The following is a 16,630-nucleotide window of genomic DNA, read 5'->3' as shown; positions in this document are numbered from 1 at the left end:
CGCCACAGTGGAGAGGGGGAAATGGTTAAGAAAACAAGATTCCAAGGGCTCATTATAAACAATTGCAAGCCAAAACCCATTTTCAAATTTAACTGAAATACCTGTGTGCCAATTTAACTTGGATCAGATTCTATGTTGTAAAGAATTAGAGTTCTGTTTTCAGATGGAAAGCTGTATTTTTTTCTTCTAGAATGTTGCAGTTCCAGTGGGAAGCTAAAATATCAGCAAGGGAATAGCTATAAAGGCTTTCAATACTCTCTTAATCAAATATCAATCTAATACTTGAAATTGGAGAGTATGTACCATGGTGTATAGTGCTTATATGGCTCCCATGTCTGTAGTATTTGAGCACCTTACAATCTTGTTTTAATGCTTTTATCCTCTCAAAATCCCTATGAGGTTGGAACGTGCTATTGTCTCCATTTTACAGATGGGGAACTGAGGCATGAAGAGGCTAAAGCCCAGACTTTTAAAGGTTTTTATGCATTGCTTCACTCAGAGTTTCAATGCTTAACTGATTAAAGGAGCCTAAATCTCATTTTCAAAGGTAATTTAGGTATGTAAGAACCACACAGATTGGAAGTGGGATTTTGGCTCCTCAGTGCCTAAATCCTATTGAAAATGATATTTAGGATCCTAAATTTGTTAGGAGTTGCAATGCTGAGCCAATCCAGTCCAGGTTCAGGGGCATATGGTTGGGGGAAGGCTCCATGCAGTTTCCCCCCTCACTTACACACCAACAGTAGGGCTGGCCACAATCTGACCCCTAATATTATATTAGCTGTATGGGACTTCTCCAGCCTCTCGATATCATTGTGCACAAATCAGTCCTGATTCATTGAAAATTATTTTTGACCTTTTCTGAAAGTTGAAGAATGAATGAAGAATTCTGCTGACCTTTTAATTATGACACTTTAGAGAGAGGAATGTTGTGGGGATAAAGTGCCCAAGGAGTGAATTCATAACACAGAGGATTACTTTCTCTAGGACATTGAATCAAATTCCATAGTTGTCTGTCTCTCTTTCTCTCTTTCTTGCTTTCTCTGTGTCAGATAGTTCTTCCTCCAGTGAATAAGGTTCATTCCTATCTTGCCATGCTGTCTGTCCTCTGTGTAAAGAGCTTTCTCTGCCCAATAATTGCCTTTAAATGCCCTGTCCTCCTTCTGACCACTAACAGGCAAATCTTGTACCAGCTGTACAGCTTGTGTAACAGGGTTGGTCATTCATGCCAAAGCAGCAGGGGAAAGAATTTCCCTTCCCTGAAAGCCATGGGGCCAGGGCCGTCCCACAATATTTTGGCACCTGAGGTAGGAAGCTCAAATGACGCCCCCATGTCCCCTCGCTTGGGCCAAAACTTTGAAAGGTCTCAATTCTGTCTTCTTTCTGTTCTACTCCTCTCATGGTACTGCTCTGCTACCTACCCCAATAGAGGAGAACTAACAACTTAAAATGCCTTGTTCAAAAATTTTAAGTAATACTTAACTTTCAAATGCCTGAACAGCAAATGTAACTTTTCTTGTCTGCACAGTAAACACTGGCATTTTTATCTGTTTGAATAATCAAAGTGGTGCTTTCCGTGCCTTCTTGGTTGCAAAGATTTGAACTGCTTCCTGAAGGTCCACAGTCTGGGCCAGCTCACGCTCTATTGAGGTGGTTGCAAGGCCGACCAGCCTCTCCTGTGTCATTGTGGAGCGTAGATGTGTTTTTTATTAACTTCAGCTTGGAGAAGCTGCGTTCTCTACTGGCAACTGTTACAGGAAGTGTTAGAAGTATGCGCAGAATGACAAAAGCATTTGCAAAGAGGGTGTTCATCTTATTTGTGCACATATATTCCAGAACAGCCTTTGGAGTTGATCCTGCTGAAATGTATCTTGAAAGGGCTTGCAGTTCATCACCTAAATCTCTTGCATCATGCATGTCATCATGTGTCAACACTGTCTCTAGTGCCCTGCATTGCTGGTGTAGGTCTTCTTCAGGTATAGTGAGGAGTTTTGGAATATCATACAACATCCCAAATATACTGCTTTGTTCCTTGAGCTGCATGAAATGTTCTTCAACTGACTGCATTGCACAATCTAGCACCTGGTTAAAGAATTCAACTTTGAATTGTTGTTTGGGGTCTCTTATGGGATTATCCCATGCCTCATAAACAAAATGTCTTATTCTTTGGTGACTCTTGTATTCTTGAATGGGTGGGAAAATATCTTCAGTGTGAAGTTCCTCTGCCAACGTCTGTGCACTCTTCAGAACGTTTTGAAATCCCTCATCTGACTGGTACGACTGTAGGTATGACTTTGCTTTGTCCAGTTGTTCCATTGCTCCAGATATATCAAGGTCAACACCTCTTGCTTCCAATATTTATTTCAAACAGTGTGTCATGCCACAACACTAAGTCACACAGAAATTTGAAGTTATGTATGTTTCTGGTGATTCCATTTCCCTTTGCCACTGTTCTCCCACGAACAGTTCCTGTCATAGCATTCAGAGTAGCAACCATGTTAGTCTGTATGTGCAAAAAGGAGTACTTGTGGCACCTTAGAAAGTAACAAATTTATTTGAGCATAAGCTTTCGTGAGCTACAGCTCACTTCATCGGATGCATTCAATGGAAAATACAGTGGGGAGATTTTATATAGAGAGAGAACATGAAACAATGGGTGTTACCATACACACTGTAATGAGAGTGATCAGGTAAGGTGAGCTATTACCAGCAGGAGAGGAAAAAAAACCCAAAACCTTTTGTAGTGATAACCAAGGTGGGTCATTTCCAGCAGTTGACAAGAACGTGTGAGGAACAATGTGGGGGGAGAAGGGGAATAAGCATGGGGAAATAGTTTTACTTTGTGTAATGACCCATCCACTCCCAGTCTTTATGCAAGCCTAATGTAATAGTGTCCAGTTTGCAAATTAATTCCAATTCAGCAGTCTCTCCTTGGAGTCTGGTTTTGAAGTTTTGTTGTTGAAGAATTGCCACTTTTAGGTCTGGAATCGAGTGACCAGAGAGGTTGAAGTGTTCTCTGACTGGTTTTTGAATGTTATAATTCTTGATGTCTGATTTGTGTCCGTTTATTCTTTTACGTAGAGACTGTCCAGTTTGGCCAATGTACATGGCAGAGGGGCATTGCTGGCATATGATGGCATATATCACATTGGTAGATGTGCAAGTGAACGAGCCTCTGATAGTTTGGCTGATGTGATTAGGCCCTATGATGGTGTCCCCTGAATAGATATGTGGACACAGTTGGCAATGGGCTTTGTTGCAAGGATAGGTTCCTGGGTTAGTGTTTTTGTTGTATGGTGTGTGGTTGCTGGTGAGTATTTGCTGTTGGGGGGCTGTCTGTAAGCAAGGACTGGCCTGTCTCCCAAGATCTGTGAGAGTGATGGGTTGTCCTTCAGGATAGGTTGTAGATCTTTGATGATGCATTGGAGAGGTTTTAGTTGGGGGCTGAAGGTGATGGCTAGTGGTGTTCTGTTATTTTCTTTGTTGGGCTTGTCCTGTAGTAGGTGACTTCTGGGTACTCTTCTGGCTCTGTCAATCTGTTTCTTCATTTCAGCAGGTGGGTATTGTAGTTGTAAGAATGCTTGATAGAGATCTTGTAAGTGTTTGTCTCTGTCTGAGGGGTTAGAGCAAATGTGGTTGTATCATAGAACTTGGCTGTAGACAATGGATCGTGTGGTGTGGTCTGGAGGCATGTAGGTAGGAATAGCGGTCAGTAGGTTTCCAGTATAGGGTGATGTTTATTTCAGAGTAACAGCCGTGTTAGTCTGTATTCGCAAAAAGAAAAGGAGTACTTGTGGCACCTTAGAGACTAACCAATTTATTTGAGCATGAGCTTTAGCTCACTTCATTGGATGCATACCATGGAAACTGCAGAAGACATTATATACACACAGAGACCATGAAACAATACCTCCTCCCACCCCACTGTCCTCCTGGTAATAGCTTATCTAAAGTGATCATCAAGTTGGGCCATTTCCAGCACAAATCCAGGTTTTCTCACCCTCTGCCCCCCCCCCCCCAAACTCACTCTCCTGCTGGTAATAGCCCATCCAAAGTGACCAGGATGGGCTAGCACCAGCAGGAGAGTGAGTTTGGGGGGAAGGGCGGAGGGTGAGAAAACCTGGATTTGTGCTGGAAATGGCCCAACTTGATGATCACTTTAGATAAGCTATTACCAGCAGGACAGTGGGGTGGGAGGAGGTATTGTTTCATGGTCTCTGTGTGTATATAATGTCTTCTGCAGTTTCCACGGTATGCATCCGATGAAGTGAGCTGTAGCTCACGAAAGCTCATGCTCAAATAAATTGGTTAGTCTCTAAGGTGCCACAAGTACTCCTTTTCTTTTTGGTGATGTTTATGTGACCATTGCTTATTAGCACTGTAGTGTCCGGGAAGTGGATCCCTTGTGTGGACTGGTCCAGGCTGAGGTTGATGATGGGATGGAAATTGTTGAAATCATGGTGGAATTCCTCAAGGGCTTCTTTTCCATGGGTCCAGATGATGAAGATGTCATCAATGTAGCGCAAATAGAGTAGGGGCATTAGGGGACGAGAGCTGAGGAAGCGTTGTTCTAAGTCAGCCATAAAAATGTTGGCATACTGTGGGGCCATGCGGGTACCCATAGCAGTGCCGCTGATTTGAAGGTATACATTGTCCCCAAATGTGAAATAGTTGTGGGTGAGGACAAAGTCACAAAGTTCAGCCACCAGGTTTGCCATGACTTTATCGGGGATACTGTTCCTGACGGCTTGTAGTCCATCTTTGTGTGGCTAGGATGGTGTTTTCAGGAAGATCACCGATGGATTGTAGTTTCCTCAGGAAGTCAGTTGTCTCGAAGATCGCTAGGAGTGCTGGTAGCGTAGGGCCTGAGGAGAGAGTCTACACAGCCAGACAATCCTGCTGTCAGGGTGCCAATGCCTGAGATGATGGGGTGTCCAGGATTCCCACGTTTATGGATCTTGGGTAGCAGATAGAATACCCCTGCTCGTGGTTCTAGGGGTGTGTCTATGCGGATTTGTTCATGTGCTTTTTCAGGGAGTTTCTTGAGCAGATGGTGTAGTTTCTTTTGGTAACCTTCAGTGGGATCAGAGGGTAATGGCTTGTAGAAAGTGGTGTTGGAGAGCTGTCTACCAGCCTCTTGTTCATATTCCGACCTATTCATGATGACAACAGCACCTCCTTTGTCAGCCTTTTTGATTATGATGTCAGAGTTGTTTCTGAGGCTGTGGAGGCATTGTATTCTGCACGGCTGAGGTTATGGGGCAAGTGATGCTGCTTTTCCACAATTTCAGCCCGTGCACATCGGCGGAAGCACTCTATGTAGAAGTCCAGTCTGTTGTTTTGACCTTCAGGAGGAGTCCACCCAGAATCCTTCTTTTTGTAGTGTTGGTAGGAAGGTCTTTGTGGGTTAGTATGCTGTTCAGAGGTGTGTTGGAAATATTCCTTGAGTCGGAGACATCGAAAATAGGATTCTAGGTCCCCCACACTCTTCTCTGATCTACACTTTTCTTCAGGAATGTGCATGGTTACATCCATTTGAGATGGAGATTTGGATGCTGCAGTAGCTGCCAGGTCACCTGCACTCTGACTAACTGGAAGATCAGGCATCTCCTCACCACTCACATCCTCACTGGGACTGGAAGGCTCACCGTGAACATTTGTGTCTATGTATCTCAGGAGAGCTCCTTCCTGCTTAGATAGAAAAGCTTCCTTTGCTTTCTTTCTTTTTCTGAATGCTGCCCCAGAGTGGCGTTTTCTTCTTTCACTCATGACTGCTGTTCTGTGCCAGCAGTAATGGCTCTCAACACTCAATTGAAGGGGACAAATAAGCAAGCTGATAGCAGGGCCTGAGTGAGGGAAGATATCAGTGTCTTAAGGGCCTAACTGGCTCCTGCTACTTCAGTTGACTGCCTGTTCTCCTCAAGTGGGTTCATGGAAGCAGCAGGAAACAGGAAGGTCCCTGAGAAGTTGGTGTTAATCAGTCCAGGCTCCTGGGGGTGCTAGAGAGGTACGTAAGAGGCTCCTCCTCCTCTCTCTCCCTGCAGCTCCTGCTGCTTTCTGTTATTCCCTCTCCCCTTTTGTCCTGCCTGCCTGTTATATCTCTTGTGCCCTCCTTCCTCCAGCACAGCACTCCACCATCTCTGTGCACCTAGAGCAGAAAGAATACATATGCACCAGCAGCAGACAGAATTTGCTACACTCTGGGTCCTTGTGGCACACCCCCCCACAGTCTGGCACCTGAGGTGGCCACCTCAGTTCACCTCATGGTAAGGCCAGCCCTGCATGGGGCAGCAGAAGAGCTGGTTCATGACTTCTGTTGCAGTCTTAAGATTGCAGTAGTCTCTGCTGCTTGTTTTATCTAACTGTGCAGGTCTGTGGAATAGCCAATAGATCCACATACTCCCAGACCCACCAGTCCCTTCCATGGACTACCCCTACCAAAGTCTCCAAACTTCTACTACATTGTGGAGTTCAGCTTTGTAGTGTGCAGGGTGTGTAGGCCCCATGCAGGGCCTCCCAGAATCCTCTCCACTTCCCTTTGTCCTGTAGGATTACAGTAGTCCTGCTGCCTCCTATGTACCCTCAGAGGAAAGAGGGAGGTGCGATGATTTGGCCTTCAGAGCAGTAAGTTTGATGCTGAAAAATCTTATTAAAAAAACACAGCAGTTGGGTAACAGAACTGAATATGCTAGTTCTGCAAGGGACAGAAGAGAAGGCAGTTTGCTAACCACATTTGAGAAAAAATTGCAATCAAAATAGTTTGCAGAATGCAAACATAATACAGAGGTAACCCTCACCAACTGTAAAGGAGTGTTTTTTATTCATAGGAATGTACGTGCAAGGATTCCTGTCTTCTTATTCTTACAGTTCAAATGTATATTTCCCAACAGGCGGTTTCTTAATTACACAACGAATGCTGGATATGTTCAAACGACCTACAGACCCACCAGAATATAATTATCTCTACCTCCTTCCTGGAGCAGTGTTTGTTGGAGGATATGGTGCCTCTCTTGCCAGTGGATATAACATTGAACAGGTCAGACAACATTCAGATTTATTTTGCTCAGTTATCAGGTTAGCAATCTAAGCAGCTAGGCTCAGTTGTGCTAGCAAAGCTAAATAAATGAAGGGCCTGATTCTGCAAATACTTACTGTTGGCCTTAATAGTTACCAGTATATATAGTAAGGAACTATTCACAGTAATAGGTACTTGGCTCAGTATTTGCAGAATTGAGCCCCTAATTTTTTTAGTATTGGCCAAACTATTGAGTTACATGTGCAAATATTCTCCATCCCTTTTCACTGGATCATGGAATCTCTAGTTTCCTAGTAATCTGTCCATCACTAAGAGCGAGGAAAAAACAGTTTTATAGCGTTTCTGTATCCCACAGTCCTTATTTGAGCAAAACTCATTTCATTCAATAAAAGACTGCAGAATTTGTCTCTGCATTTCCATTCCATGATGGTCTGTTTGTCCTTTCATGGGTTTCTTAAGGAAAGTGAGATACAGTCAAGTTACTGTGTCACCTTACAGGGAAAAATTTTTGCATGTGTGAGTTTTAAAAACAAAAGTTTGTTGAAATACAGCATGGAATTTCTGAAGTAGACGGTGGTAGATGTAATATTGTTCAATATTGGCTTTTCTGAATCACTTTTAAATAGTCACAAAGATCACAGGCTGCACTTTACATCACTTCCCAGCATCCTAACAACACAAAACATATTTACCTCCTCTATAACAAACCTCGGAATGTGCTCTTGTTGTGTAGAACAGAATCTTTAGATGTAGCTTTTTGCAAGAAGAAATTCTTCAATCAACTATCAACTGGATTGAGCAAAATTGGTGACCTAAAGAATATATATACTTGCAGAGACCGCACAGAATCAGTTACTTGCCTTGTCATAACAATAATGTTTCTGCATTGGTTGAGAGGTTCATCTTGGTGTCCTGGCAATATTTGGAAGGCAGAGTTTCTGTAAACTCTTTGAACAAGTTCTTTTTGCTTTAGTAAGAAATCCTCCTGCTCTTACTATTTTTAAAAATGATTATTATTTATTATTTGTTGAGCGCCTTGAGAGTGCATGGCAGTTTACAGGCGTAAAAGTATATAAGGTCCCTATCCCAAGGAGTTTACATTTTAAACTGGATAGACAATGCAGTTCTGCTTTTGCAGTTGAACTAAGCTTCTTAAAAGATTTACTATTTCAACAAACTTTTTTTTAAAACTCTCACACACACATTTTTTCCCAACATCTTTATTAATGACCTGGATGTAGGTATAGAGAGCATACTGATCAGGTTTGTAGATGACACAAAGCTGGGGGAGTTGCCAATACTTTGGAGGATAGAACTAAAATTCAGAGGGGTCTTGATAAATTGGAGAACTGGGCTATAGACAACAAAATGAAACTCAACAAAGACAAATGTAAGGTGCTACATTTAGGGAAGAAAAACCAAATGCACAAATACAGAATGGGAGATAACTGCCTTGGCACCAGCACTGCTGAGAAGTATTGGGAGTTGTGGTGGATCACAACCTCAACATGAGTCAGCAATTGGGTGCTGTTGCAAAAAAAAAAAGCAAATGCAATTTTAGGTTGCATTAACAGAGGCATAGCATGCAAGTCACATGAAGTGGTGGTACCACTCTACTCAGCACTGGTTAGGCCTCACCTGGAGTACTGTGTCCAATTTTGGTCACCAATGTATAGAAAGGATGTAGAGAAACTGGAAAGGATCCAGAGGCGAGTGACAAAGATGAATCAAGGGGGTGGAATGTAAACCATATGAGCAAAGGCTGAAGTAATTGGGTATGTTCAGATTAAGGGGGGATATGATAGCGGTCTTCAAATATTTGAAAGGCTGCCATAAAAAAGATGGAGAAAAGTTGTTCTCTTTTGCCATAGAGGGCAGGACAAGAGGCAATGGGTTCAAACTACAGCATAATAGATTTAGATTGAACCTCAGGAAAAGCTTCCTAACTGTAATAACAGTAGGATAATGAAACAGAATGCCTGGGGAGGTTCTTGAAGCTCCTTCACTGGAGGTTTTCAAAAGGAGGCTGGATAACCAGCTGTCTTGGATGGTTTAAACACAACAAATCCTGCATCTTGACAGTGGGTTAGACTAGATGACCCTTGTGGTCCTGTCTAACCCTCTGATTCTAATTCACTTCCAAATTCTTAGCTATTATTCTAAATACAGACACACCAGAAGCTGAGTCGTCATTTCGTTTCTGAGATAGTCTAAGCAACAAGTTATGGTTGCTGAAGACACTGAAAGAAAGTATTCTGTGAAGCAAATGGCCTGATAGTAATCAGAACCCCCAACAGAATTGAACTGGTCCTCTCCTACTAACCCTTAGGACTTCCCTCCACCCACAAAGGTGATCATCACCAAAAATCTGGAAAAAATGAGGTGTCAATTTTCATTAATTCTTTAAAGTACTTTAAATAAAACCGTTTCAGGAAAGGAAGCTGATAAGTATCCTGGAATTTATCAGAAGGTCAGTTAGCAGTCACTAGGCAAAGTAATAGAGCTTATTTCCCAAACAGCTGTATCAGGGATAGTTTTTCAATCGGACCCTGTTCTTTGAAGCTATACTAAACTACTAGTCTGGGATACCTGATACTTTGGTTAAAGGAATTAAACAATACAATTGGCTCCAGGAAATAATACACCAAAGAGTGCTGATAGTAAAAATGTGATATCTAATAAATACCTTGCTGAGCTACAGAGCAGAAGAAGAACTGGAAACAGTAGTGGACGTTTATAGCTTATTTTCTAGATACAAATAAATCAATAGCTCAGTGTATCCTTCCTGGATTTGGACCTAAAACCACAAGGACCAGGCCAATAGTTAGAGAGACATTGGGCCAAATTCTCTGCTGGTGTAAATGGACAAAATGCTATTGAAGTCAAAGGACCTGCACTCCTTTACACCAATATAAAATATGGGCATTAGATGTTTCCCAAATAGTGACACACTTTGAAAAAGTAGGATGTATGTAGGGGTTACGGATAGGATTCTAGAAGGAGAATTATCTGGTAATTTCTAATAGAGCTGCAAACCTGAATGTGCAGCCAAATTGACACCATTAAAATTATTTTAGTGCTAGTCCTTCTAGCCTGTTGCCTGGATCCTAATTATGATACAGTAACTCCTCGCTTAACGTTGTAGTTATGTTCCTGAAAAATGCGACTTTAAGCAAAACGATCTTAAGCAAATCCAATTTCCCCATAAGAATTAATGTAAATGGGGGGGTTAGATTCTAGGGAAATTTTTTTCACCAGACAAAAAACTATATTACACTGTATAAGTTTTAAACAAACAATTTAATACTGTACACAGCAATGATGATTGTGAAGCTTGACTGAGGTGGTGAATTCAGAGGGTGGAAGAGGGTGGGATATTTCCCAGGGGATGCCTTACTGCTAAATGATGAACTAGCACTCGGCTGAGCCCTCAAGGGTTAACACATTGTTAATGTAGCCTCACACTCTATAAGGCAGCACGAATGGAGGGAGGGGAGACAGCATGGTAGACAGAGACAGAGACACACACCCTGTGTGGGAGAGAGAGAGATGCATTGCCCCTTTAAGTACACTGACTCCACTCTAAGTACATTGCCTTTGGATCAGGAACTTGAGAGCAAGCTCTCTCCGTCCTGAGTCCTGTCCTGTCCCCACCCTGCTCTAGATGGAGAAGGGGTAAGCAGAGGGCAGGACGGGGGGAGGGGGACACCCTAACATTAGCCCCCCTCTTCTCCCCTGTTCCCCCCCACACACCCGCACGCACACACACATCAAGCAGGAGGCTCCCAGGAGCAGCTCCAAGGCAGAGGACAGGAGCAGCACATGGCAGTGGGGGAAGGGACACCTGAACTGTCCACAATTGATAGCCTGCTGGGCGGCTGCCTCAAAGGGAATTTAGGGGAGCCAGGAGCTGATAGGGGGGCTGCCGGTCCACCCTGGTTCCAAACACCCCCACCCCCACAGCAAGATGCAATGGGCTGCTCTTCCTGCAAGGAGTGGACAAAGCAGGCGGCTGCCAAAGACTTATAAGGGAGCATTGCGCAACTTTAAACGAGCATGTTCCCTATTTGATCAGCAACGTAGCAACGAAACAACATTAACCGGGATGACTTTAAGTGAGGAGTTACTGTACTATGCAGTCACATTTTTAGTAACAACCTGCAAAAAATGATCTTTGACAGGTGGTTGTCAGCTTCAGCTATTGATTTAGATGAATGGTAAACAAGTCCATTTGCAATGCTTCAGCAGTTGTTTGGTGGAAAAGGTTTCTTTGAAACTAATCATTCCTGAATCCCAGAAAAGCATTTTGTGCAAAGCAAGCATTGTTTAGTCAATATATTTCCCCACCCTTCTTTGACATGCTTGCAAGCGCCCCTGTTGGCGAGGCTTACTAGGGTAAATGGCCTTTAGAAATATTTACTCTCAGCATTTTCTCCCTGCCTCTTCCTCTCCCTTGTATAGATATATGGGCACTATGCTGACAAATCAGAATGGCTTACAGCAATTCTTAATAGTGCAGAAAGCAACCAACCACAGTATTAGAGGGCATCCCATCCTCCCATTTATGAGAATCTCATTTTTGATTGCTCTTTTTTTTCTCCCAACTTGGAAAGAGCATTTTGGATATGTGTCTTTTGTAGAAGATTTCAGTGTCGTCATTAGTGGGCGAAGTGACCCCTCCTGGTCTCTCCAAGCACTCCTTTTCTATGCCTCAGGCCATCGACTGTCTCTTGGCGAGGAATCACACGATTGTCCCATCTCAGATTGGGCTCTGGGTTGCAGTCCCATGGTATTAACTGTGATTTACCTGAGCAGGTCTGACTTATGCCAAACCCTGCAATTCTGTTCCTGCCAGGTCAATAATGGTGGTATTCAGTTATCAAGCAGCCTCCTTAAAGCAAAGTATCATTTATTTAGAACAAAAGCGTTTCAGGGAAAACATGTCTAAAAATAATAATGATGATAATAAAACAGACTGCACAGACTTTTCCTCCTAAGGCTTACCATTCCCTGGATCTGGGGAAGGCCCAATTTCTTTAGATTCCCTCCACAGTCTCTCTCTCTGTCATACTGTCTACTTAGCACCTGTCAAGCCTCCCTCCTCCTGCCACCATCCCCACTACCCCCCAAAGGCTTTTGACTGTTCGATCTCCATGTTCCAAGCCTGGCACAACGAGCTTGCATCTTCTTTGGAGACAGGATGCCTGGTCCTTGAACCTGATAATTTTGCCGTTGTCTTTCAAGTGTGTGCATGGGTTTTCTTATCTGGGAAGCCATTATGTTCCTTTCCTGCTGGTTCTTCCCACACCACAATATAAGTTAGATCAACACTTTCTAACTAAATAGAGGAAAATCCTACAGCCATATACAGTAACTTGCCCTCACTGACCCAGTCACACACAATGTTCATAAAATTGTTACACTTCAGTATTAATAACACTGTTACATGTCAGCTCTACTTCTCCCACATTTAGCCCCTTTGAACAGTTCTTGAAAAGTACAGCAAGCAAAGGGTCTTGTGCTGGCCTTTTTGGACTTTTATGAGGGGGGTATGGAATGTCTTAGCTTCATTTGTTACTAGATGATTAGAGAATGGTGGGTATGCAGCCTATATTCTTTTTGTCATTGTCACGTTGTTTTAGATTCATGATTTTCAATGGATTCAGTAATACAGGTGGGGGAAAGGTAACATGAGCTTTCATGCTGTGAAATAAAATCACCATGTGCTTTTCAAACATGAGAAAGAACACCACATGTTATTTATAAATGCATCATCATGTAGGGATTTCAGAACATTTTGTGAATCAAAACACTTAAGAATCAAAGTAAGAGAAAATCAATGGGAATGATCTCATAGCATTACAATCTTTAAAATGCAATTTAAATGACTGATTCGATAAAATGCGTTTCTTCCACACACAAAGAAACTGCTGATTAAAACCATTTAAAAACACACCCAATGTAAAAGAGATGGTAAATGTAGCAAAGATAATTGTACTAAATTACTTTAAGCTTGAACTAATGTGTTATTAGTTTGTTACTCTAGGGAAAGAGTAGTAAGAACCCACACACATACACACTTGAAGATGAGTCACAATGGCAGGGCAATGAAGACTAATGCAAGAAAATACTAGTGCAATGGTTATGGAAATAACCAAAAATATGTACTCAAATATATGTCACTGGGGATTAAGGCTGTGTATTTGAGAAGTTTAGTCAGTGTCACTGCTGCAATGTTGGCAGAGTGGGGTGGCTGAGAAATACAGGAATAGAGAATGGAAAGGAGACAACTTAGGGAAGTTTCAGCACATGGGGCTGAATAAACTGGACTCTCCATTAATATGCAAAGAAGAAATCTTTCATATCTTAAACCATAAACTCTTGCAATTGAAACTTCCCCTCCCCCTACTCTAGCTGGGGATCCTGGAGGTTTTCCAACACCCTAATCCTCTACCAGGAGAGATGACTGATGTGCAGCAATGCTGTGCACTATATATTAACTTTTGCATTGTTTTACAGATGATATATTTGGGCTCAGGTCTTTGCTGTGTTGGTGCACTGGCAGGCTTGTCTAGTCAGAACACTTCTAGACTTGGTAATGCCCTAGGTATGATTGGGGTGGCTAGTGGTGTAGCAGCTACGGTAGGAGCACTGAACCCATCACCAGAAGTACTCGCTCAGATGTCTGCTGCCATGGCAATGGGTGGCACAATAGGTATGTACAACACATTGTACAATTCATGTAGCTTGACTTCATCCCACTAACCACATTCATTAATGGTTTAGTAACCAATTAATAATTCTTTATTTATAATAGGATGAGAAAATACATTTGGAAAATGCATTAATGCCTAAAGGTGGCACTCTTGCCTAAGAGGAGAACTTACGATGGTGAAGCAGATATGTACAAAGCTTATAAATTGTTTTAAAATTTGGTCACATGGCTTAAGCTTAAAACATTTTATTTCTAGGAAGTATTTTACCTGAATATGCACTTGCTGGCAAGTTACAATCAAAGGAAATATTAACCATAGCTCAAAATGGTGGCTGCTGTTATAGAATTTATGATAACAGTATTTCCCAGAGGCTCCTTTCCCCATTTTCCAGAGCCTCATAGATGACCTTTCGTGGCCTTGCTTTGGAATCCTGAAAGTCTCACTACAGACAACCCTACAGTGAATGTTTTTCTGTTGAAATTTCCCTCCATGTAGTGGAGAGCACAATCCGGAAAATTTAAAATCCTCCTATTCATTACTTATGCCTCTCCCAAATGTTTTTACTGCTAATAGTTTTGATGATGATGATGACGATAATAATAATAATAATAATAATAATATAATTAATAGGGTGAGGGGAGAAGTTATTAGCAAGTATGTTCCTGGATCACAATACTTTTGAACGATTAGTCTGTAGTCAGGATCTTTGGTCTGGCAGAGGATTTACTAATCTTCAGTGGTGGCCATTGATGTGTAGCCATATAGGGTCCTTATAACAGGGTATGGTGACCCTTTTGGCAGGGTAGAAATCCGGCCCTGCTCTGTTCCACATTTCAGCCCAGAAGGAACTTTGGGAGTTGTAATCTCCAAGGAACATGGGAGTTGGAGGCCTGACAGCAAGGAATGCTGGGAAACAGCATTCCCAGTTTGTGACTGAGAATGCAGTGTACTCTCCCAGTGCCTCCAGGAGCATTTTGCTTGTCTGCTCCCTGTGGAAAGAATATATCTGGGAGATATGACTGATGTGCCCACAGCACCTCCTCCCCAAGGAAGAGGTTGTAGCTTCAAAGCCCCAGTCTGGCTCTGTTTCTTATACTCTGTTGTCTCAGAATGTTCTTGCAAATATACTTTTGGAGGAGATTTAAATTGGGTTATAATTTCCTACAACTATTATGATTCTATTGTATTGCACAAAAAGAAAAACAACATAAGAAAGAAAACAATATTCTGTTGCGTAACTGCCTGTTTATACTTCAAGAGAGGATGAAATACAATACAATTCTTTAATCTTGGATCTAAATCATTTCATTTTACAGGTCTCACAGTTGCGAAACGAATTGAAATCTCTGACCTTCCACAGCTTGTAGCTGCATTTCACAGTCTGGTTGGTTTGGCAGCAGTTCTTACATGTATTGCTGAGTATATGATTGAATATCCACACCTCGATGTTCACCCTTCTGCCAGTGTTCTCAAAACTGTGGCATATTTGGGCACCTACATTGGGGGTGTAACCTTCAGCGGTTCATTAGTGGCTTATGGAAAACTGCAAGGTACTTTATTCTTTGGTCTATGTCATGTTAAATAATTTAGGATGGGATTTCCAAAGGTTTCGATGGGAGTGAGGTGCTACTTCCAGTGGGAATTGGGTAGCTGACTGTTAGGTCCTTTTCAAAATCACTTCCTTTTACAACAGAGTTATTTTGACAAGTTTTGTGGGATTAGGTGGCCAAAAGATATTAGATTGTTATTGGTAACAGCTTCCAACAAATCCTCTTGTAACTTTTCAGAGGGAGAATGAGTGCTTGTTTACACTCCCTCAGACTAAGGACTCAGGGCCTGAGGAGGACAAATAGGGGCCATAGAAAATGTGATAAGAGCTCCTGTAGACTATATTTGGACCCATTATTTTCTTAGTTCCAATATGGCAATGAAAAGCTACTCCAGTGTGAAGTGCGAGGATTACGGCCATAAAAATTAATCAAATTGCTCAGTAACTGAACACTTGTGAAAAATAGACAAACCATTTCATGGTGCATGGCATACTAAAGACAGACAAGATATACATGTGAAAATACGAGTTTGGATAAAAGAGTTGATGTGGTACAATTCAAGTCCAAAAAAAGGGTGCATCTGCAGTGGTAGCATGACCAGTCACTATTGAAATAATGACTTAAAGGCCAAATGCTGTGGGTTCTGTTCAGTCCAAAATTCTTTTCAAGGATAAATAGTCACTGAGGCTTCTTGTTCCAGACAAGTATTTGGTACCCGTTAGCAGTGGCAGAGTGATCCTGCTACATGGGAAGCTGCTCTGGTGCTGTGTGCTGCATCCCATTTCATATACTGATAGGAATGACCTCAAGGGAGTATGAAAAATCCTGATGTGGTTGTTTGGGGAAGCAGTCTGATGGCAGGATCTCTCTTGGCTGACATTTAGGGACAAACAGGCTTCCTTGGCTCACAGCTGAAATGAGAAACTGTGTTGCCAGCCAGGGAGCTGAAGAGGCTTCAGGCTGACCCTGGCTTGGTAAAACCAGGGATTGGTGCAAGTGAACTGCTCTCCCAGAAAACTGATAATTGAGAGGAACCCCCATCCTCAAAGACTGTTGACCGGGCAGACCCCTCAATGGCAGAGACAGGATAGCCAATAGGGCTGGAGGGTTGCCCAAAGGCTGTACACTAGTATGTGGGAAAAGACCAGCTCCTGGGAGCTGAGAGTTGAAGAGGAGCTGCTGGGAGGTAGGGAGCTCCGAACAACTGTTCCTCTGCCTTGTGTCTCTAATGGGCCAAACTTTCCTTCAGATAAATTGAGCCACTGTGGAACCAGCATCTTTGGGCTTTTGATTCTGTCCCTGCTTTTATACCTTCTTTGGGGTTCCTG

At 42.5% G+C, this 16,630-nt stretch overlaps 1 protein-coding gene across 2 annotated transcripts in view; it reads left to right on the top strand.

Annotated features, from left to right (window-relative positions):
* Positions 1 to 16,630, top strand: part of LOC125643275 (NAD(P) transhydrogenase, mitochondrial-like) — a 65,965-nt gene that overhangs the window by 32,431 nt on the left and 16,904 nt on the right. For both annotated transcript variants that reach the window (XM_048865589.2, XM_075133123.1), the window contains 3 exons: positions 6,891 to 7,036; positions 13,556 to 13,751; positions 15,069 to 15,302. In XM_048865589.2, coding sequence (XP_048721546.2) covers positions 6,891 to 7,036; positions 13,556 to 13,751; positions 15,069 to 15,302 — 576 coding nt within the window. The remainder of the gene's footprint in view (positions 1 to 6,890; positions 7,037 to 13,555; positions 13,752 to 15,068; positions 15,303 to 16,630) is intronic.

Source organism: Caretta caretta, chromosome 10 (assembly GCF_965140235.1).
Source record: "Caretta caretta isolate rCarCar2 chromosome 10, rCarCar1.hap1, whole genome shotgun sequence".
Taxonomy (NCBI): domain Eukaryota; kingdom Metazoa; phylum Chordata; order Testudines; family Cheloniidae; genus Caretta; species Caretta caretta.
Note: the sequence above shows the minus strand (reverse complement) of the source record. Positions and strands in the feature narration are given on the sequence as shown.